This window comes from Apteryx mantelli, chromosome 16 (genome assembly GCF_036417845.1).
Source record: "Apteryx mantelli isolate bAptMan1 chromosome 16, bAptMan1.hap1, whole genome shotgun sequence".
Classification (NCBI taxonomy): Eukaryota; Metazoa; Chordata; class Aves; order Apterygiformes; family Apterygidae; genus Apteryx; species Apteryx mantelli.
In genome coordinates, this window is record NC_089993.1 from 7,469,468 (window position 1) to 7,493,264 (window position 23,797).

Consider the following 23,797-nt stretch of genomic DNA (forward strand, 5'->3'; position numbering starts at 1 on the left):
AGAAAGAGTGGATGTGGGAGTTACTACCTCAATAAAGAATGCGGGATTGCTCAGGGTAGGATTGATGAGCTCTAGATTGTGTGTAGGAAGAGGCCGTTGGAGTTAGAGAGGGCAGTTTGAAATATAGGACAGATATCCCAGTTGTTATGGTGACAGAGCTGTACTGTGAGGGTCCCTTTGCATTGCTGTTATTGCCAAGAAGGAGGAGTAAAAGGAGTTTCTGGTGAACAGGAGAGCTGGAAGGTGAGCCCAGGACAAACTCTGAGAGGCACATCTGGGCCTAGGAAGGGTGGGGGAGCAGGGGCTTGATTTTTATATTGGTTAGATGTACAGGAAGCAGACTTTTTTATCATTTACATTGCTGATGTAAGTGCCTTATGGCTAATCGCGATGTGAATCAGAGACCCCCTGTGGGGGAATAACAGGTCTTACTTGCAAGAGGAAGCCAACCCAGCAAGGCTCCTGCTACAGACTTACAATCATGTGTCTCTGAATGCTAATTTGACAAGGAAGCGTGCACTACAGTCAGACAGTAAAGACTGTATTCTGCCATTTTGTTAATTAGCCCATTCCGCAAAGCTGTTGGTATTCAGCTGGATTATTAATACCAACTTCCACTTACAGTTTCATCTGTGGCAAGCCACAAGTCAAACAGCACAGTTCCCTATAAGACAGGGCCACTGACGATGTTGTCTCTTCTACCTGTCTGCATTTGTTATTTCAGTGATGCCTACAGGACAGTCAGTGAAAGTTGGTTCAAAACCCTGTTACTACTGTGTGCTGAGTATCTCAAGGCTGACACCAATGCCTTGGATATGATCAGGAGGGTGAAGGATTCAAGTAGGGCATTTTTTTTTGTCACTTGTTCAGCAAAATGCAACTCACAGTAGCATGTCCTGTCACTTAGGTGTTTGCAAAAACTACAGCAGAAGCTTAGACAATGAGGAACTGAGCATGAAGTAATTCTGTGGGTGAAGATTGAAGCTAAAAGAGAGGCTTGTGAATGCCTTGATTTCTGTTGGCTGAGAAAGCATCCTGTGGTCATTTCTTTCTTCCTTTGGTTTCATTAAACAATGCCATATACCTGAGTTTTGAGAAAGAAATATCTTATTTATATTTTTATATTGTTCACTACATTAAACATGTCTCTTATTTGTAACATCTCTGAATGAAACAGACCTGGTCTTTTCTGTTTCTTCCTATGTAGAATTTTTCCATTTTCTCAGAACTACCTTGGACCAAATCAAGGTCCTGTCATACTGAATGGGTATTTTGCCACAAACAGGAAGGAGATACAGCTTCCAAGTTTGCTGGCTACAGAAGTTGCCATACCTGTAATGTATTGCGTTTCCAAAGAGAAAGGAACATAACAGAACTTGAAATACTTGGTTTTGTAAGTGCTACAAATTTTGTTGCTTCTATGGGTTTTTGCCTGATAGTTATAAAATTACTTTATGTGGGTTTTTTTGCATAATTAAATGCTTCACTGTTTAATACTAGGCAAATGGGAGCTGTGACAATAACAGGTTTATGATGCCAAAGGGTTTTCACAATGCTGATGCAGCCAACTCCAAAAGGCTGTGGAAAAGACTCCTCCACATTCAGTCTCTCTGCACGCTGCAGGCATTACAGACAACACTAGCTTATAAATATGTGAGGAGGCTAGGTTGGATGGAGAAATATGTTAGCTCCTTCGGCAACCAGATGTGTTGTCCAGAAGCGAAAGCCACTAGCAAATGCTGTTCAGCCATTGGCAGACAAATTCATTTTAACACCTAGGGAGCATTACACAGAGAAAGTCCATGACAAGTGTTTGCCTTGTCCTTGGCAAAAATGAAAACAGTAAAATAAACAGCCAAAAACTCTTCAGGGAACTACCCGCCATCCCTCAACCCCCAACCAAGGAGTCTTCCAGCTAGCTCTGAAATGAGTGGTATAAAAAGATTATTACAAGGACTGAGGTGCCACTTTTAAACACTTCACTGTTCATCAGCTCTGGTCTGCTCCAGTTGAAATGTTAAATCCATTAGTTTAAACCACCATGGGCATGGGACCAGGCTGCAGAGGTGGTGCACTGAATAAACTTTTTAATCTCAAGAGCAATGGGAGATGACTTGAAAGAATACATACATTCAATTGTGACAGCTTGGCTAGTTAGCCATAGCTCATTAACTGATGATAACTTGCAAGATTAAAAAGTCCCATATCCCTTCTTTTCTGACATTTTTGCAAGTATTAACTTTAGTGCCTTGTTCTCATAGCAATGGAACCTGGCTTCTTTTAGGTGATAGTCTGAGAAACTAGGTCATGCATCACAAGGGATTTCAATCTGTCAATACTGCTTCAGTTACTTTGGGATATGACATTGCATTCCTCTTCCTTTTCTTCTAATACTTGATTCCACTTACCTGGGGACTGTTAACCAACTGCTGTTCATCTGTTTGAGGACTGTAGTTCAGGAATGGGGGTATCCCCAAATACTGTCTGTGCAACACACAAGTCTAACAACCTGATCCTGCACCACAGCTAAGAATATATATCTACAGGAGATGCTCTACTCTAATATTTTGGCTTTGAAGCATGACAGACATGTCTGAGCATACTATGCAGAGGTATATCAGTAGACCAGGAGTGGACAATGCTGCCACAGCCCCCAAGAAAGGCAGACTGACTCTAGTAAATGCAAGACATTAGGGGTGGTCTCTTCTATTTTGACCATTGTTGCATTCAAAATTCAATGAAGTCTTGGTGAACTTCACTGAAGTTGCTCAGCTCAAGCTGAGAGCAAAACTTCCTGACTTTTTTGGAAAAAAATAAAACTTTTTTATTGCAAGAGGGTAAAGAACTAAAGAGCCATAGAAAACAGTACCATGCTATTTCCTGCAGAACTCCACTCACATTTTCTAGACTAATCCTGAAGTCTGTTCAGCTCAGTTGTTCAATTCTTAGACAGCCTGTCATATTCAAGAAATAGGCTAAGATATAAAGCTATTTATTTTTCCCTCACCATTTGAAGCCTCAGATGCATTTCAATTTGATCGTTTTGACGTTTATGCCAGAAATGTAGACTAAAACCCATACTGTTTGATCTAATAAAAACTTAATTGTCTGCAAAATGGCTGTAGCAACTATTGCTAAAGAATAAAGTAAAAAACTTTAAGAATGTCTTGTGATACTTTTTAAAAACAGGAAAGGTTAACAATATCCCATCACCTGACAATTTAAGACAGACAGATGCTGGGAGATGTATCCTAAAGCAGCAAGTTACTGGCTTGCATTCAGCAGTTGCTAGATGAGATTCTGTGCACTATAAAATATGAGAGCTAGGGTCCAGTGAGCATAGTAGTCTCTGTTCTTCAAACCATACAGAAAATATTATGTATAAAAATGGTTTCTTTCCAAATACAGTCAACTGCTCAGTGTTGCCACAAGATGTCAGCAGAGACTGCTGTTTCTGTGCAAACCAATAAAATACAAAAAAAAAGTCTCTATAGTCAGGGCATTCAAACTATGATTACTAGCAATACATATGCTTCACCGAAGTGGGATATAGTCCAGCAGTGGAGACTGCCACTGCTAATAGTAGCATCTGCCACCACTATACTTTCCAACAGTGGCAGGTGACAGTAACATGACTGCTAAAAGTACTGGCAGAAAGAGGGAAAGAGAAGTTTGAGGGCCTACTTAGGGTAGAAACCTGTAGGTTGCACCTGGCCTTCAAGGCAGCATTTTCTGGCCTCCAAAAATGTTTGGCCGAACCACTGCGTGCTTTCAGTTGCTGGGCTGACAACCATGTCCATTGAGTCAAATTGGGAGTACTGAGGCACAGAGAAGACCCTCTTGAGTATGGTTATGCTGATTCTAGGGACAGTTCAATTCTGTAGCACAAAGTCAGAGCATTCTGTCTAATCTTTTCGGTCCTGAGCTGGGACAATTTAGTCTGTTAAGATGAAAATGATAGTCAGGAGGCCAAGGGATGTGTTTTTACTGAGATATCTTGGCTAAATATGAATTGGTTTGCTCTAAGGAATTTTTAAACTGAACCAGAGGAAAGGAAATCTGTATTTATGAAGTAGGCTCAGATTTCTTCAGATTCAGATTTGCACTGTTTTAATCAGTTAAGACCAGCAGATTTCATTTGCAGAACTAAGCAAAACAAGGTTATTTGGAGGCCAAGATTACTAGAGATCCCCAAGGTGCAAATAAAGCTTTGGAAAATCTAAGTCTTTGGGATCTGATGGGTAAATTCCAGTTTTCCTTAACAGCTTCAGTCGACTTTGACAGAAAGTAATAAGCTCTCTTCATAGCTGTAGGAAGGCTACGTGAGCCCATGCCTGAGGAAGTGGGCAGGCACTGCATGCCTGTGCTACGATCATCTCAGTGGAGCAGTTCTAGGCAGATTCTGGCTGCTGACCAGCAAGGCATGGACAGAACATGTCCCATTTGTCTCCAACCTGCCATTCTTTGCTATTTGGAAGGAGGAAATTGTGAATCAAATGTGTCTGCATAGCGTCAGCTTCAATCAGTCAGGTCTATTGGCTTTGGACCAGTGATCAACAAATGCATAGAGCTATAACCAATAATCTTCCCTTGGTCATCAGGGAATGGAGTGCAGAGACATCCAAGCTGCACTACAGGAGTCAGCACAGGTGCAACACAGACTCATACTGACTTCTTGTGGTTGCCTATCTCTGTGTTATATTCATCAGTATCTCTTCTGAATGTCTTGTACATCTGAAGTTTTCTAGCCCCCAAGGATTCCTTTGACCTCTCCTATCCTCCTCTGCCATCCCTTGAAGTAAGTAGCCTCTCAATTAGTGAGTAGTATTGGCCAATATCTCTGCGCACTCTACCAGTTCAAACAACTTTGCTCTGCTCTACTCAATATAATAATGTCTATTTTTCTTCACTTTAAATGTGGCCAGTTACCTGTAAGTTTATAATACACCAGAAGGTATGGGGAGCAGTCAGTCTCCTCATCTCATTAATGCATTTTTGGGAAAATACAGCAAAGAACTGGGTATTCAATAACCATCAGTTTCAGTATGATTAAGAAATTGATAAGGTCACTTATATCAAATCAGATGAAGTCCTTTCCAGAATGTTTTCCCTTTCTAGCATAACTCTTCAAAATGTTTAAAACTTAGTTGACTATTCCAAGCAATCTTTTTTTTTTTTTTTTTGGTATTCTGAAGGAATTTAAGAGAAATTCAGGGGTTATACAAATCTACAGGGGCAGGAAATACTCTTTATTACTGTTGTGCCACATATTGCAGAAAGCCAGAATGAGAAATTTAGGAAAGCCATAGAAATGAGAATTACTCTAATTCAATGACAAATTCATTGGTTCTTTGCAATCTTTCTGATCATCTGAGTATTTTTTATTGCAGTTGCATACATATCTGATAAATACCTACCACATGTGACACAGGCACTTCAAAAGCATCACATTAACTGTAGAATAGATCTGCAGAAAAAAAGTTAAAGAAAAATAGGTATTTTAGATCTTCCATACTTTTGTAAATAATTTCCAGCTCTGAGGTATCATTTTATTTAATTTTTCACCATTCAAAACCACTGTAAAAGAATATCTATAGTAAACATTAAAAAATAACTCGAATGGTACCTTACTATAACAGCTTACAGTAATGTCTGAGTAATATCATACAAATGGTTTGATAATGTTAAATAGCTTCACCAGCAACTAAAACACAGAATTTACATTTTACATAAGACATGTAAAATAATTGACTTAAGTACATGGAATTTTGGCTACAAAGGATTTTTTCCTGCTTTCCTGATAGAGCTGATTTGGTATGCTTTAACTTGTAAAACAACTCAGCTGTACAGTCCCAATGTAAGGCAACATGGAAAATATGTGAAAATTAATGTGAGAGCTACTGAAAAGTACAAATTGTGCTGGCTGTTCACAGAACTTATACCGCTCAGTCACCTAACCTCAGAATTTCTAACTTCATCCTCATGACAAGAAAGGTCCCCCAGCTAAAGCCTTAGACTGGGATTCAGAAACTCTGGTTCTATATGACCTTGGGCAGTTCAATCCTTTTCTGCCTCAGGTCTCCATTCACAGCACGGTAGTAATAGTATTTCCTTATATCAGCAAAGACTGCAAGCTCTTGGAAGCTCTCGGAAGCTCTCTCTCACCATTTTTTCTAAAACACTTGGTACGTTGGGACTAAGATCAGAGCTGAGCTCAGTAGATACTTCCTTATGAGTAAACATGCAATTTTTAGCACGAGAAACAATGATAAAATTGTTTTGCTATTTAACAGAGTTAGGTAAATTATGCCTTTTGCACTACTGGAGGAAAAACATTTCTACTACAGTAGAAATAGTGAGGGACTGGCCCAGTGGCGCAGTGTGCCTTGCTGACACAGTTCAGAACAGAATTTGGGCTCCTGAAACACAGTCTTGAACTGGAATATGCAGAAGCCCTCCAGAAATACATGATCTAGTAGAAACGTAGTGGAGCTATTAATTCCTTCAGGTCATCCCAGGCCACAGCAGCTGGGAGAAAATTTCTTCATTAACATCAGTGGGACCTGAAATAAACTATCTTAAACACTATTAGCCAGAGAAAAAATTAATAAAAAAACCCTAGATTTCTTCGCATTTAAGATGAAATTCAGGTGTCCTGTATGTCCAGTTTCACTCAGCTGTTTTTAGCACAAGTTAAACATATTCTAGCATAAAGCATGTTATTGATTTCATGATAAGGAAGCATCATCAAAATTGCTAAGTAAAAAATGGAAAATCTATCACATAGGTTTACTGCATGACATAATGGAAAAAGGAGCTAGTAATAAGTTGAAAGAGGTAAGTATGGGCTTCCTGTACCCGAACATCTGATAGGTTGGGACTGGCTGCAGTAGTTAGTTAAAACATCTGAAAAGCAGCTGTAGCTTTCTCTTGAAGTAGACTCACCATTACACTGCACTTCAGAAGAACTTCACCATAGTCACTAGTGACCATAGTCACTACTGTCTGCAGAATAACTAATATCAAGACATTCACAGCATCTAGACTTCATACCCCTTCGTTTTATCATAGCACCAAAGCTCATTTTAGAAACTGACTCATTTCTTGTCACAAAAAAGAGTGTGACTGTGGTGGAGAAGAGAGGACCTCTCTGGAGACACATGAGCAAAAAGAAAGATCCCGCAATTAAGGAAAATGAGTAACACCAGAGTAAAAATTAATACTCACCTCACTAGATTTCCTAGCCATGCCCTAGTGCTGGGGATTCTGGCTAGAGTTCTCCTTCAAATATTCTGAAGTATTTCCTATTCTGTATCTTTACCTCCAATCTTATTTGGTATAACAAAACTGCATTAAGGTGTGAATTATTAATTGAGGATATTTACTGCAACACTCTCTCCTTGGGTTCCAGTGTATATATATTATATACCTCTATGGGCCTCCAAAGGCAGCAGGAAGGACACACAGTCTACCACAAAGTTAACAATTTCAGAGTATCTCTGATGGACAGAGGCTGTCAACATGACTGTGATACTTACTAGGAGACTCAGAAAAGAAACCAAAGGCTAACTGGACTGTGCAGACTGGCCTGCAAGGTACTCCGAGGCACTTTGCTGGGACAGTAGAAAGGAGAAGAGAGCGAGAGATCTGTCTTGTTCTAAGCAATGAATGGAGATGTCTCGAGTTGTCAGCTGAAATTATTTTGGAAACACTAACAGTGCAATGTACTTTCTTGTACAGTCACAAAGGGAAAGAATATTTGAAATGTTTTACAGCTTTATCAGAATCTTTGTGTTCTGTAGCTACATGTGAGGAGAAGAGTTTATGGCAGCTGGCAAGACTCTCTCAGTCACAACCTAACCACTTTATTATCCCTATGGACCAGACAGACCAAGTAATCCACATTTTTAGGCTCTGTAGAATTCTGTTGTTGCACTGATACCTGTTGTTCACAATGCCTGTTCACGTCGCCGTTTCAGGCCCACAACTCTTGCTGCCAGAAGAAATACAGCCCCAGTGAGCACTTCTGCAACAAAGGAGATCCACACTAATGCCAAAGACCAGCCAAACCTGATGTCGATTTCTACCAAGAGATCCTTACTCCTCAGGAGGCAAACCGCTTCTTTGAAGGCAGCAGCTGAATATGCAATATAGACGCTGATCCCAGTAAGTGTAACAAGAGCTGGGAAAGAAAAACACATTCAGCTAGTTAGGATCCCCCGCAGAAATTAAAACTACTTAGTCTGACACCTCTTAGCATTCCTTTGCTATTCCTTTGTATCTACCCAGGCAGGATTCCTGATTAGCCTCTGTTTACCTTTCAAATCTAGTTGAGGCTTTTTTTCTGGGAAAGTAAGAGGAAAGGAAGTAAACGGAGGGTTAGTTCTGTTCATTTGATTTAATGTGTTCTAATTGTTAAATACTAACTCAAAATGTATAACAGTAAGCCTATAAATCTAGTCATGTCTTTTACAGATATCTAATGCATGTACATATCTGTTTTCAATACTGTATTATAATGCATCCTAATTTCTCACTGCTGTGCACCATGTACAGTTGTCTACTTTTATGTGAGAAATCCCATGGAGAAAAACGTTCTAGTGACTTGAATTTAGGCTGGTTTCTAATTTAGGGCATCCTAAGTTTTGAGTGTTCAGTGTAAACACGTTGGTCCTTACTGTCAGGTGCCACCCAGTGTTGTGAGGTCCTGGCTGTTCAGCACTTGTGAATAATTGATCCAAAGACATAGCTGGAGATTAGAAATAAATTATTGAAGGCACTCAAACAAAAAGCCAGTTGTTTTCAGAATGAAAGGACTGTACAGAAACTGGCAAACGCAGGGAATGGCACATTTAAGAAAGGTAGGTGCTAGATCTTGGGCCTGGCATCTACGGCAGTCAAAGAATATGGACTAACCCACACCTCTACTGGATCATGGGCAGGAAAGAGGAGATAGGAAAACACTGAGTTAGAGGACTATGGCCCAGGGAAAGTAGGAGATACTGGAACACTTTTAGGATAAGATAGTGCTTTATCTGATAAGACTCTGATCTGGCTTTATGTTAAATCAAAGTGTAAGTCAAGGTGCATATGTGTTTTTGGCAGGAAGACAAATTTAAGTAGAGGGAAGAGAAAAGTATTGGATCATCCAAGAGTCAAAATCCATATTCACATTCCCAATTTTAACCATGCTATTATGCCTGTGTCTTATTCTAGACCTCTGCAAGGGGCCAACATCACTTCTCTATACTTTTTGCCAGCAGAAATGGAAATGACTGTTTTGTTGAAGTTTTCAGCAAGGTTTGTTGGGTTCTGTGATCCTTCTCAAATATGGCTACATTTAGGAAATGGGGAAGTAGAATGTCCCGGAATGTGAAACATATCCATTCTGGTATTTTCCAAAAAAACCCCAAAACTCAGTTTCTGGAATTGCACCATAAGATATTTTTCTGCTGGGACAGCATTATCCAATCAATACCAAACTTCGTGAACTGGAAAATCCTATAGAACTGTGCTTATCTGTTACATGTATCAAGCCTCAGTGCAGCTGAAACAGCCAGACCATACTGCTTAAGCAGGAGGACGATCTGGTCTCACATCAAAGGCCACCCTCCAGTCTGTCCATGCTGTCCTGGGAAACAGCACTAGTTGCATCTTCAGAACAAATTCTAACACCACTCCTAATCCTGTCTCTGTGTTTCTCTTCCCTCTTTGCAAACCCAAGGGTCTTAGAAAGGCATGGTACTCCACGCTTCGGCGGGATAATCATGCTCTATACTTCACAGCTTTTCATCTTTCACTTCCTATTTACATCAGTTTCCAAATGGCCTAAATACACCTTTTTAGTGAATATAGCTTTTTGATGTACTAAGGAAACAGAACTTATATTTCTCACAAAGGAAAAGCATAATGGGGGATGGTTGGTCTTTGTAAAAGCATTTCAGACTGCAAAGGTCAGTCAAGACTTTGAGACAGCTGCACATTAGCTTCCTGCAATCTCTTGTCATTCTCTTCTTAGAAACAGGACTGTATGATCAGGTGATAAGGACCAATACTGAGGGCTCCATTTTCTGTTGGAGAAAATTTCTATTTCAAGCTGCATTGTGAAACAGTACTGAAACTCTATTTGGGGGGAAAAACGGAGACAGATTTAAGTCCAGTTATCCTATCTTGATGGAACGTTTTTATTTTTAATTCATAAATGGCTTTCTAAAACACAGAGTTCTTAGTTACAGCAAAAATGATAACAACCCCCCCAAATTTAAGTGTTTCACTTGTTTCAAAATGAAATGTTACACTTCAACTAAAATAACTCTTTGGGGTTTTCTTTTGTGAGAATTTCAAAACATTAAATTTAATTTTACTAATCTGAATAGGAACAATAAAAATAAGAGCAAAACGGAATTTCCATCCCCAGCAAAAGGTTGGTTATGAAAAGGCTGGTAACAGTGTCACTATCAAATGAAGACAGAAGGGTCAGGAATTGGCAGGTAACAGGTAGCTGAGATAGCAACATGTGGGTGGATTTTAGTGGATTTTGGGTGGAGTGCAGTAACTGCACTCATCTTCCATGTGAACAGTGCTGCTATTCTTAGTCCAGCTAATGACAGAAAAAGAGGAAGGGTTTTATGCCTAGGGTGACTTTACAGAGCAGTGAGTTCAGGATTCTTGTTAGACTATTATGGGCTGAGGCCCATAACCTATATTAAATGTATAAAAGTTCATCATATTTGTCAAAGAACATCCTGTGCAACTGGCATTTGTGAAAAATCAGAAAACTTCCTATGACTTACTCCCAAAATCAACCTTCTTATTAGAGTACAAACCTCTTTAATCAGTGTTACACTTGAACACAGTGGTCAAGTAATCTTCAACTTCTTCCCTGTACAGTGTTTGGCCTTCTTACAAATCACTGAAGTCCTAGAACCTGCTGCTGTGACCTGAAGCTGTCTGTGGTAGGCTGTGCTGGGGTGGTGCAATGAGCTGAAGGCCTTTGTGACCCCACAGAGTTTGGGGACAATACTCTAGTTCAAACCTAACAATAAAGCTAACCCAAGAATCCCTAACAAGACCCTTTTCAGGAACTCAATGCAAATGCCTTTGAAAAAATTTCATGTATTTTAGTAATTGTAAGATCAGTGCAAGGCTATTGAACCCTAGGTTTTACTACTTCCAAAGGTACTTCTCCATTACTTCAGATTTAAAACCCTGCCTGTGAAGAGTTGGGCATTGCACTAAGAAGGTTTTTAAGCTTTTGTGTTAATGGATACAACAAACACATTGTGTTCAAAGTGTGCCTAACTCCACAAAGGCATATGGCTGTGTCTGATCATTCGCCTTTCTTGGCTGTAAGTGGTAGCTTTCTGTTCCAGAAACCCATTAGGAGCTGAGTTAGGCACCAAGTGAATGAACACTGGCATTATTCTGAAAGCAGACTCTTGCTTAGCTCTTTTCCCTAGAAGGCAAAGTAATGTTTCCCAGATGTAATCTCTTAATATCTAAAATGATTAAGCCAGGAGTTTGATATAGTACCTCCAAAAAGAAAAAGCAGCCCCGTCATTAGAAGCAGTAGGTAGGCCCTGGCAAGAATACTGATGAATCCAGTCATTCCTCCAAGAATCATCAATATCAGGCTGAGGGGCATCAGGATGACAAATGTCCCGTGCATGTCTGAAGAAAAATGAAGAATGTTAATATCTTGTTATGGTGTCATTGGATGTATCGCTATTGAATGCATAGCCCCTAATCAGGATCAGTCTTATTCTGCCAGGTGCTGCACAAAATAAGGAGTGGACAATCTCTGGGGTTTTCAGTTTAAATAGGCAGAACAAATAATATATGGAGAAAAAGGTATCATACAGAGTGAGCCTCTCACAGGATCACAGCGTTTCAAATAGAGACCAGAAAGATAAAGGATATGTCTACATGGACATGTTTAAGCAATTAAATTGCTCTCAAATATTAAGCCTAACTAGATAACAGGTGGTGCATTGCGTATCAGGTAGCCATTGGCAACCTTAATCAAAAGTAATGTAACCCTGGTTATCTGAACAATACGTATCACAGTGAGTGGCACTGTCCTGTTTGGGTGGTGATATCCAGCAGATGCTTTGGTTAAACCATTTCTTTTCTCTCATGTGTTCTCTGCTGAATTGAGTTAACAAATTGCTGACCTCTTCCTTTGTTGTAGCTGAACAACAGGTTAACATTAGAAGAAAATTTTCCCATCCAGCTCTGACTATCTGTGTCTGTTATTGTTCTATATAGCAGTTTCACTAAGTACATTAACTTATCCTGGTTGCTTCCTCCCATGCTGAATGTTTTACATTCGTCTTTATTGATCTCTGTAACATTTTAATAGCTGTGCAAACAGTAGGTTGCTATGTATTTTTTTCTGTCATGCTGTTATTTCCATCATAAACCGTCTTTGTCTCACTGTTCTCTCTCATGCAATCAAAAGTCATCTATTCACAATGCTTTCATAGAATAATAAGAAAAAAATATATAGTAATTCCAGCTTCCATTTATTTCATACCAGAATCAAGAGCAGAGTTACTGAGAAAGGAAAATTTAAATTCCATTTTCTGAGGAGTTTTGGGCTCCAACCTCTCATTTAATCTCACAGAGGAACAACAACACAACATTAGCTAGTCCCCAAGAAAAAGGAGTAATTTATGAGATCAGAGTTTGTGTGTGATCAGATGATCAATTTTTTTAAATTACTATAACTCCTCAGAGAAGTGAAGGTACACCACCTTCCGCTAGCTAAGGATCTAGCTTATCCTCTTCAATATCATGATAAAGATGTAACAGAACTGTAGATCAACTTGTGCTGCCTCTGTGCTTTGCTCTTTTGGATCAATTAGTTTAATTTACTCTCTTTCTTTGGAGCTGTGATTTGTTAAGTACTGCTCTGCAACACCAGCTTGACTTTGTTAATTAGGTAAGGATTGATTATTACCTTGTTAAAAAAGGTAAGGATTATTCCCCTGTTACTTTCTATACAAAGAAGAAGAATCTGCAAATTGATCTTCAGTTTTCCTCTTTCTTGGAGAAAGCAATTAATGCATGAAAGTAACTTACTTCTTCCTCATATTCCTCACTGGTACAGTACTACTGTAAATCCACTGAAGTGAGTTGAAGAAGGCTGGTGTAAATTAAAAGGGAATCTGCTCTAAGGCTAATAAAAAAAATGCAACTTATCTTGGTTCAGTTCTAAAACAATTTTGCAATTAGAGTCATCTTGGTGGTCTTGCAGGGCCTTGTAGTGTGTCAAGGGCTTACATATGTATTTCTTAATGGTGGAGGAATCCTTTCAAATATTCCCAGTGAGCTAACAAAACCTATAAAAGACTATATTCTCACAGTAAATGAGTCCCACATACTTCACCGTCAGTGACAGCAGATGCACAGAAAGCAGGAATGCAGCATTCTGCAGTAGAGGGAGCACTTTCTCTCCTTGCTTCTAAGTCTGAGGATACTCTCTGAGTTTTCCTTCAACATAATTAGCCATGGCTCCTGTTGTTGGCTAAGAAATTCAGCCTGCTAGGAGTTCTCAGACACTAACAGTCAAATCAATCTTCAGCTTACTATGCATAAACCAATATGTCACAACTGTTTGCAAATCTTAGTTGAATACCAAAAGGAGAGATAGTCATGGAACTTAGTTCTGGAGTTTTATATAGTTAGAAGGGGTTGTCAGGGATATGATGTGGCATGATGTGACAGAACAGAGATTTGGCACACAATTTAGTACCCATTTTCTTCAGAAGTGGCAAGAACAAGCTGCTCTTCAGCCCCATTTGTGCTTCCTAATAGTATTAGGCCTGATTTTGAACCCTTTCCATTTTGATATCCTCTTAGATTTGGTCTTACATGTAGGAAGTGAACAGACCTTTTGGGGATAAAGTCCAACAATTGACATTAAAAGAGTAAGAATGCAAGAATGGTGCACCTCTGTCCTCAGACCTGATTTTTCTGGGAGGCAACCATATAAACGAGCTCACGGCTGGGCCTGTGCTTTGTGATTTCCTAGATGTCCCTCACTAGTCAGGCAAAGTTGCTGCTAACAAACTATACCTCAGGAGAGTAGCGCTAACAGTTGCTGTTTCTTTGACTTTCCTTTTTGTGGCTTGACTTCAGCTAATGCTCCTAGGACTGTCACCTTAGCTAGGACAAGTGCAGGTAAAGAAGATGAGGCTCTGAGTGTAACCTTTTCCTTCGTACCAAGGGGAACACAAATCCCTACCAGATTATTCTTCTGTTTCCAGGTGGGTTAGCAGAGTGACAGAGGCCTTCGCATTTCCAGTGGACAGTGTCACAGATTACATCAATCTATGTCACATCTGTGACAGTTGCATGCAACGTCAGAATGACTCTGATTTTTGTTCCCTCTCCACTGAAAATAAATTTCAGGGATATCTCAGGTAAAACCCACAAATGCCATTGTGACAGATTTTCCTACATACAGCTGAAATCATATTTCTCATGAGTCCCCCACAGGTCTTTTGACATGAAATATTTAATTATATTGTATTTGGTTAAAAAGCACTTTTACCACTTTCACTGTTCTAGTTCAATACTTAATACCTATTTGTGCCTCTTCTGTGCAATCTGCAACTGCCTGGGAAACTTATTCTAAAACGCTGCCATGGAAACCACTCAGGAATCTGAATTCATGCCATCTGGCATATGATATTATGCCATTACACTCCTTGATTAGAAGGCCAGAATTAGTTTATGGAAGGACATGACTTAAAATATCATTGCTGTACTTCTGTCTTCAATAATCAACTGTGAGAGAAATCCAAACATAAATTTTGCTGTCAAACATTTTTGTTTTTTTTTTAAGGCTGGGTTGAAGTATGTATTTATGTATATCATACAACTGTCTTCATTCTGATGACAAATCTAGTATTGAAAAACACCAAGCATTTTGCACAAGGAAAGGTATATGCACTTTCTCATAAAACAGAATTCCAGTTTCCCACATCTATTTCTGAATAATACCTGACTTTGCTGTCAGTCTAGTCCAAAAGAGCTAATAGAGCTTATCTTTGAAAATACTGAAACAAGCTGACAAACATTTAAAAAACGCTCCATTTTTTTGTAGCAAAGAATACTTTGCTTGATTTGAGTTCATGAAGTTTTACATCAGCTAGCTAAGGCTGTTTTACTAGAGCTCTGACCAACTGTCTATAGGAATGACATCTGTAGTGTGCATTTAGATCTTTTGTGAATCTGGTAGGTATTTCTAAATCACCATCCAAGATAGTACTTGCTTGATGAGAAGTAGCTTGTAACAGAAAATTGTGGAATGAACTAGAAAACTGGATGCTATCAAAACTAATCAACTGCAGATCTAGCAGTCTTGTTAATCTCCTGTTAAGAACATGCTGTAGCTTCATTGTTTTAAACTAACTTCAGATTTGTTTGCACACCTTATTATAGGAAATAGTCTCTAGAAATCTGTAATAGTCACCTCATCAGAAGTAATCCAAATGGAAGCAGCTCAGAAGAGCTTAATTAAGGACCTGTGTATCTTTCCCAGCTGTAACTAAACAGCCAAAGAGCTGCACAAAGAGCTGCACAAAAGCCTGTAGCTCAAACAGAATGCAGGCAGGAGGTGAAAGCTAGTGGGGCTGCTCTGGAAAGACTTGGCAGGGCTAGGAAGAAACAGTGCACTCAGAAAGCCTGACCTGCTGGGAAGGAAGGAAACAACCCAGAGAAACCGTGAGCAACAGCTGTCTGTGGCTAAATGCAAGGTTTCTGAGCTAGAATCGCAGGGATGCAAAGGCCTGGATTGCCTCCCACTCAGTAGAGAAATGATGATAGCCAAGGAGAGCTCACAGGATCGGGGTGCCCCCAGATACTTAGCTGAGTTCTGGACTTCAGGTTACATGTTTCAGTTTTCTACTCTTCTCCAGTCACAAGTCTCTGAGCTAAACTGAAAGTCAAATTGCAGAAAGTAAAAATATAATGATGCTAGACTCAGAAAAGGCGGGCACTGATAGAAACCTCTGATACTAGGTGGAATGATCCACGTCAGCAATGCAGTATGGATCCTGTTCTATTGCTATTATGCTATTTTCAAATGAGAACATTCACCAAAAGTTGTCAGTCATTAGGGCTCAGTTGCAGTGATGCTACAATTATCTCAGATTTCTGTATGTATGTACTACAGTATCTCCTATAAACACTGAGGTAGATGCTCACTGCAACCTCTTTGGAGCATCACTCCACTGTTGCTCAGAAAGCGAATCTGTTTGTTTATATACTTACCATATGAATTAAGCTAGAATTTCTATGTACATCATCTGGGGTACATTTCACTTGGCCTCTGAACTGGCTTTTGCCAGGTCTTCCAGCTCTAGCTGTTCACTTCTGATAACTTCAAACCAAAAGGAGAAATTGTGAGGAACTGTAAATTCCTCAGGTCAAAAGTAACAGCAGTCTGAGAACAAGGCATTCTGGGACAGGGGCAGGAGTATAAACATATCACTCATTAAAAATGAAGCAGGCCTGTACAAAGCGAGGAGAGGAGTTAAAACAGTTGGCTCGTGATTGTTACAGGGTCCGCATCCTGTGAGAAAAACCAGTGGCGTTAAACTAATTTTGTTGAGGAGGAAACTGAAGCAGCTGTTGCATTATAATACCTGAGGTGTTGGTAATTGTTGCTACTGCAAAGACTGTTTCCCTGCAGAAAGCACTAACCTCCCTGCAGCATTACAGTTCCAAGTATATTGATGTTGAAAAGAGAATAGTGTGAGGAGAATAATTTAAGCAGTCATGCATGGTCAGCAGCACACAGTCTTGGTTTCATAAAAGAAAAAACATTTTCTTCCAGTCCTTTGTAAGTGGAAACCACAGCCATTAACTGATCATCACTGGATGGCTCAGGAATAAATGAGGGTGCTAAGAAGTGATGTGTATCAGGAAATCAACCACTGGCCATGATGCTCATGTCAACAATAAAAAAAATCAGGATTTTCAGGGATTTAATCATGCCTTGTAGGTACCTAATGTAGCTTGTTTTGTGTATTTGGAGCAAGCTGATTAAGGCAGTCATTAAGAAATAACAGTATTTTCTTTCATGTAACTGTTTTTAGCACTGGCCCCAGTTCGGCAGTGTAGATGGACTCCCAGACTAGTTTGGGGTACAAAGATAAGAGCCAAACGAAACGATCTGTTTTGTAATTTTGCATCTGTTTTTGCATCTTTGGATCAAAAAGGCCTCTTGCATATTGGTCAAATAACAGATTACAAATGTTCCTTTGATGTGACAAAAGAAAAGAAAAAAGCTTTGTGGCCATTTGGTTTTAGGCAAAAAGTGTGGAGGGAAGAGGGGAAGCTACAAAAAAAAGTCTCTGCAGCTTAACAAATTCCAGGATGCTTTGCAAAAAATAACCTTAAACACAGCTAAGAATGGAGACAGAATAACATAGGTGGAAGTGATTTTTATGTTATCAGGCAGGGGTCACGCTCCAGCCATAACTGAGACACATAGGAACAGGTCTCTTGAGTTCCCAAAGTCAAGTTCATAGAAGCCTTTGTGAAAGGGAACATTAGTAACCAGCTGAGGCATTACTTTTTTTTCTTCTAACAACTAGTCGGTCCTGCAAGAAGCAAGTGCTTGAACCAAGTCCAGAGTACAAACTGATTCAGATTAGAAACATTTACAAAATTGTCCATTTTGTGGCATATTACACTGGTGGTCTTTAACTAAATCCATACTAGTATTCCTTCCATGCATGGACGGACTTCTCTCTGTATCTGATCCTTTGCATTTTAGATCTGATTTTTAATGTTTTTTTTTCTTGTCCTGGAAAATGGCAAAGCTGCTTAGAACTCCTGATGCCATTTCCTTTGAAGTCATCATGACATCTTTCTATTTCCATTTAGCAAGAGCTGGAATGGGCTCATCATGAAAACATTTTCTCTTGCCTCCCTCAGCTGGCACAGGTGAACACATGGTAGGACAAGATCTATTCTGTGCCTTTGCTGACAGATTTCAGTTTTAAAGGTGACTTTTAATGGATTATCTTTAACCCTAATGGTCACCAAAATACCCTAATCACTGTCTGAATTGTGAAAATTGGCACTTTCATTTTAATCCTGTCCCTTTTGCAGTAGCGTAAGTAGAAGCAACATCCAGAAACTGTGTGTTGAGTGTTTGATCAGATGACTCTGCTGAATCTATTTTTGACTAGCATGGTAGAAGATGTTGCACTGCCTGTGGAGAAATTAAGGCTCCTTGGAGGAAAAAGTCTACAGCAGATGTACAAAAGAAAATGGGAACATCTCGCCTGCTTACACTTATGCCACTGTCTTCTATTATGTATCTGAACTGTCCCTGCTGCTCCAGAAGATAACAGAAGTAGGTTTGACTTTTTTCAGGTTTGGTTGAATGGTTTCCCTCTAACATCTGTGGCTAGGTAAATCAGTTATCTGGGTTAAAACATCATTTGGAGAAGGAAAGTATTAGATAGATTCAAGCTGTTTTGCTAAACACAAGAATATTTCAGATCTTTCAGATCTGAAAAGCAAAGCAAAACGTGCTGCTGTTGGTAAAGCACATTTGTAAAGAAGTGCCCAGAAATGCAACTGGCTTTTTAGTTTCTGCATGAAACTGACAGGCTGCCACTATGTTAAATTAACAGAACAGATGCACAAAAAGGAAATAATGGTCATTTTATGTCCTTAGAGGGATTTCCATTGAGAAACGCATCTTTTCATGGTAGTTCATAAAATCTTATACATTTTTCTCTGCCCCATTTCCATCTCCAGTAAACAGTATTTTTTTAAATGAAGAAAAGCTAGTGGTAGTAGTCTACTGGCATCTTTCTTCAGACAGCGGCTGATATTTTAAAAGAATACTGCATATAATCCTCCCATAATGTATTCTATAGTGTGATACATCATGTAGTGTGAACATCCTGTGTTCAGCTGAAGAGAGTGGAGGGAAAAGAAATGGAAGCCTAATGTACAGGAGAAGGCATGCTTGTGTCTAATCCATTTGAGAAATTGCTCAAGAGTATTCTAGTGATGTGAAAATACATCATACTATCAAGGTTAACAAGACTTAGCTCGATTGCCTGAGTAATGCTGCTGCTGGCCCAGAACTTTAACTTGTACACCTGACTTTTCCAATTTGTCAGGAGCTCTATTTGAAGTACACAATAAGCCCAAAAGGAAACTGCTGGGGATGAACAGGAGAGAGATTGGAAATGTGGAAGGACGGAACGTGAAGGCTTTTCATTCTCTAATAAAGGGTTTGTCTTCTGGCAGTGACCAGCACTTCTGTTTCCACTTAGACCCAGCTCTTTGCACTCAGGTATAGATTTTCTCCTGTCTTTTTGACACTTTTGTCTAGCTAAGACATGCCAAGAAGAGTATTGGAACACTGAAAAATGAGTGATGGGATTCCTGATGTGTGACTTAAGTGCCTGCATTAGGAGACAGCCCTTCTAAACCTTCATATTAGGAATAACGGGCAAGAAACACACTTGGTGTTGCCAGAACTCCCAAAATTCAGTCTGCCAATGAAACAGTGAGAAATACGGACATACAAGGAGACAGAATGAGATTAATTCCATGTGAATGTGTCTCACACACACATGCACATGTATACACACACGCACATGTACACACACACACACATGAAATATACTTCTTTGAAGTAACTTTGATTAAAGCTGTGCGATTGGTTTGCTTGCCCCAGATGGCTACACATGAAGAAATGATTGTAATTACACTGGAATTCAGGATCCCAGAATTGTCCTCTAAAATTCTAGTTAAAATGTGTGGTAGATGAAGGTCTAAGTTTGCCCTGATCTGTGCAAATATGATTCAGTGATTATAGTCAGAAACTACTTAAGAAAGAAGTATAAGGCTGAAGCAGATGTTAATATCTCTGTACTTGACAAATCTAGATGACACTTAGAAATCATCTATAATTTCTAGAAGTAAAAAGTACCAACAAGACATTTCCTATGTTCAGCTGCTATTGCTGTGGGTCTGCACCCTCACTGAACTGAAACTGCACATCCAAAAAAAGCCCCAAAAGTTCAGTCTGTGGGGCATTTTAACCAAATTTAATAGATTCTTTTAATGAAACTACCTCTGACTTTTTATCTTGTTATTTTGGGGCAGGTTATCGCTGCTTCTAATAAAATATGCAAGTGTTTTTGCAGGCCTGAAGTCTTTGCCCAGGAGCTTAGAAGTAGTATTTGATGTGAGAAAGAAAGAGATTTGTATTCATAGAGTTTGTATTCACAGTCACTATTTCTTTACCATTTCATGACAACTGAAGAGCTGTCTTTTGTTATTACAATGGTGCTGGCTTGGAAACAAAAAGAGCTCTGTGTAGTCTCTGATTATGTTTTGGCAGAATTCAGCATTAGCTGAAGAGTTGTAATCTAAAATCTCCTTCCCTGAGAAAAATTACAGATGTAGCTTTTGCAGATATGAACACAGCTTTTCAAATGCTAATACTTTTGTCTCAAAATTTAGACTATTCCTAACATAATAGTTGATACTCATAGCTGGTTAGGTTCAATGAAATGTTAACTGTGAACCCTCAAAGGATTAAGCAATCCAGCAAACAATCATTTTGACTTATCCTCACTATTTCCAGCAACATCAAATAGCAACAACTCTCTGTCTTAGGCAAGAAAGATTAAAGAAATTGCACCTTTGAATTTGAAAGCACAGAGAAAGAATGTGTCAGCAGTCTTGAGTCTGTCAATACGTTTGTACTCCTGTTTCAGTTGCTTGTTAGGATCTTATTCCTACTAACATGTTCCAGTTCCTGCTGCAACAAAACTATATTAGCATCAGTGTCCCAAGGCTTATTTTGTCATGTTTGCTGCATTTTTAGATATATCTTGAGATGTTGCTCCAAAGGCCTAAAGAAATGCTAAAGGCTTGCTTGGAGAAACAGCTGTTTTTGAGGGAAAGAATACCATTTTAAGGCACACGACAAAAGCATATATTCTGTCTGCAAGGGGAAAACAACTAGAATCAGAGAGGAGAGGCAAATAAAAAAAGATGCCCAAATACAAGCTATTGTATGAGCAAAGTATGAAATGAAGGAGCTAAATCATCTTTTATTAGAAGTGTAATAATATTTGAAAATGTTTGGTTTAGACTTTCTGAAAAGATTCTGACATAGCCACAAGTGAATCTAAAGAAAAAGAAATGAATACTAATCTATGCAGTTAAATACTTTAAATAATCTTTTTGAACTTGATGTTCTTCAAAGACTTTGAATGCTATTTTTTAATTATTTATTTATTTTCTTAATTTCCTGAATACATAAGACTTTTTCAGGGCAAGGAATCCCACTGAAAGGGTAGATAAATACATGCCTAGCTACCTTACAGATGAGTTTAAGCATATGCTTAAGCATTTAAGGGATTAAACTCTCTGGGGGAATTCTGAACATTCTTGCCCGTATTTTTAACAATCATGTACTTTCCTGAGCCATACTGGGCAAAAACATCTGGATGCTGTGGAAGAAATTGCCTGAACTTGATATCAAATTATCTCAACTGTAATCACACACAAAGACCACACGTAGTGACAGATACTGTACAGAAAGAGAGTTAAAACACTATCTATCTCAGACAGTCTCCCCCTCTGAATCAGAAATGGAACCTTGAAAGTGGCCAAGGAGGGAGGGAGAGATGGATGGAAGTATAGAAAAAATATAAAAGTTACTCACATAAAAGCTGTCTGTGTGAAGCAGTGATGTTTATACTCTCATGCCAGAAGGGGTTTATCAAAGGGTAACATTTGCTCCTAACTGATACAGGAGAAAAAAAAAACAATTAAAAAATGCTAAAATAACTTATTGCAATATATCCTCTTTTTTTTGCATGTACATATAATAATTACTTTAATATTATCTCCTTTAATAACAGTCCTTCGCAGACAGGGAAGGAAAGAAGGGGATTTTCAGTACTCAGCACTGGCCAACTTCTGCTCCCATTGGGCAAAGCCCTAACCACTGAAGTCAACAGGGAAACATCTGATTTCGATGGGGCCCAAGTTACAGGGAACAGGAGCATTCCTTTAACCTACTCCTTCACCTGTCCTCCACTGAAAGCAAGTCTTTCTTGCCTCTGTCTGATGCACATTATATTATATCATTATATTAATATTTTTATATTATTATATTACTTGTAGATATAAAATTACATACTATATAATATATAGCATAGAATATTACTTATACTTGTAACTGGTTTAACACAAAAATTTTGCCCCTTAACTTAATTCCCTCTTCAGTCAAACAAAAAGACATCTCTTTCCTTCTAAATGTTTAACGTTTATTAAATTAGTTTGAATTAAAAGTTAATGGAAAATGAGTTTACAGTAGCAGAAAATTTGCTGTACGCATGTCTCCTTTGACAAGCAATAAGATTTAGAAATCTGACATCCACTGGGAAAAAATGCTGATGGATAAAGAAGTCAGAAAGGAGGCTGGATTGTTTTTTTGAACAATTGAAGCTAAAAAATATTATTGTAACTGCCTGCTGCAGTTAGTTTGTTCAGTATTTACTACAAAGCATACCAAATGTTGAACCCTCCTACAGCCAGGCAGACTAGAAGTTCGTTTTCAGCTCGCCGTTAGTTTTCAGCAAAGGAAAAAAAGCGTCCCCCAAGCAGCAGCAGCAGCAGCAGCAGCAGCAGCAGCAGCAGCAGCAGCAGCAGCAGCAGCAGCAGCAGCGCTGCCCGGGCGGGCGGGCGGCTCCCTGCGCGCTGACCCCGGCTGCCGCGGCCGCGCGAGACCCGCCGCCCCCGCGCAACTCACGCCGGCAGGTCCGCCAGAGTCCCGAGTGCGAGCTCAGCGCGTCCGTGCCGTTGCGGGACGTCTCCAGTCTCGAGGCATCGATGATGTACCAAAAGTCCGTCCCGATGGCCACCACGAGGAAGATGAAGCTTGAAACTCCCACCAGGGCAACGAACAGGGAGAGGACGCTTAAGTTAACCTTCATACTGCCGCCCGCGGCCACCTGCCGCCCGCGCTCGCGGGGCCGCTGCCCCGGCAGCCCAGCCCAGCCCAGCCCAGCCCCGCTCCGCCCCGCTCCGCTCCGCCCGGGAGAGGCGCCCCGCCTCAACGCGCCCCAGCGGTGCCGCCTCAGCGCCCGCGCGCCACCAGCCCCAGCGGTGCCGCCTCAGCGCCCCAGCGGTGCCGCCTCAGCGCCCGCGCGCCACCAGCCCCAGCGGTGCCGCCTCAACGCGCCCCAGCGGTGCCGCCTCAGCGCGCCCCAGCGGTGCCGCCTCAGCGCCCGCGCGCCAGGTCTGTGTATGTCTTTGGGGGCGAGCGGGGGGAGAGGTGCCTAAGCCCTATGCTCCTAGGTATGCGTGGGGCAGCACTTGAGAAGGCTGCCTTTTTAGAAAGGCCTTTGGGGTAACCGTTAGAAAACTATCGGGAGTGGGGTATCCAGAGAGCTTAGGCAGTTTTGAAACTCTCAGATTTTCTCACTTCAGAAGGACAAAAGCTTCCTTATGCTAAATATTGCTCGCCTTGAGGAGCAGGGGGAGCAGAAGCCAACTCTGGAGGGACATTAACAGTTCTGGTGCTCTCATGCCATTTTTGTTGTTGTCTTTATTTAAAAGAGATTTCCTCATGTTCTTTGCCTTCCAGATCCTGACCTGAAAGGAAGAGATCTAGCCTAATTTGAATGACGGTGTGAGAGAAGACAGTAGCATGGCAATGGCTGCATGATGCAGTACTGGCTGTACCCTGTTCAGTAACTTTTTCCTGACAAAGTATCCCTTATCAGGGATC

General features: G+C 40.1%; 1 protein-coding gene across 1 annotated transcript; it reads right to left on the reverse strand.

The window, feature by feature from the left end:
* Window positions 1–6,348: 6,348 nt before the first annotated feature.
* On the reverse strand, window positions 6,349–23,000 carry TMEM114 (transmembrane protein 114). Its single transcript, XM_067306337.1, has 5 exons — window positions 22,817–23,000; window positions 21,725–21,805; window positions 11,533–11,670; window positions 7,943–8,182; window positions 6,349–6,563 (listed from the first exon to the last, which is right to left on the reverse strand). The coding sequence occupies exons 1-4, from the start codon at window positions 22,998–23,000 to the stop codon at window positions 7,950–7,952; spliced, it is 636 nt and encodes a 211-aa protein (XP_067162438.1). The 3' UTR covers window positions 6,349–6,563; window positions 7,943–7,949.
* Window positions 23,001–23,797: the final 797 nt, after the last annotated feature.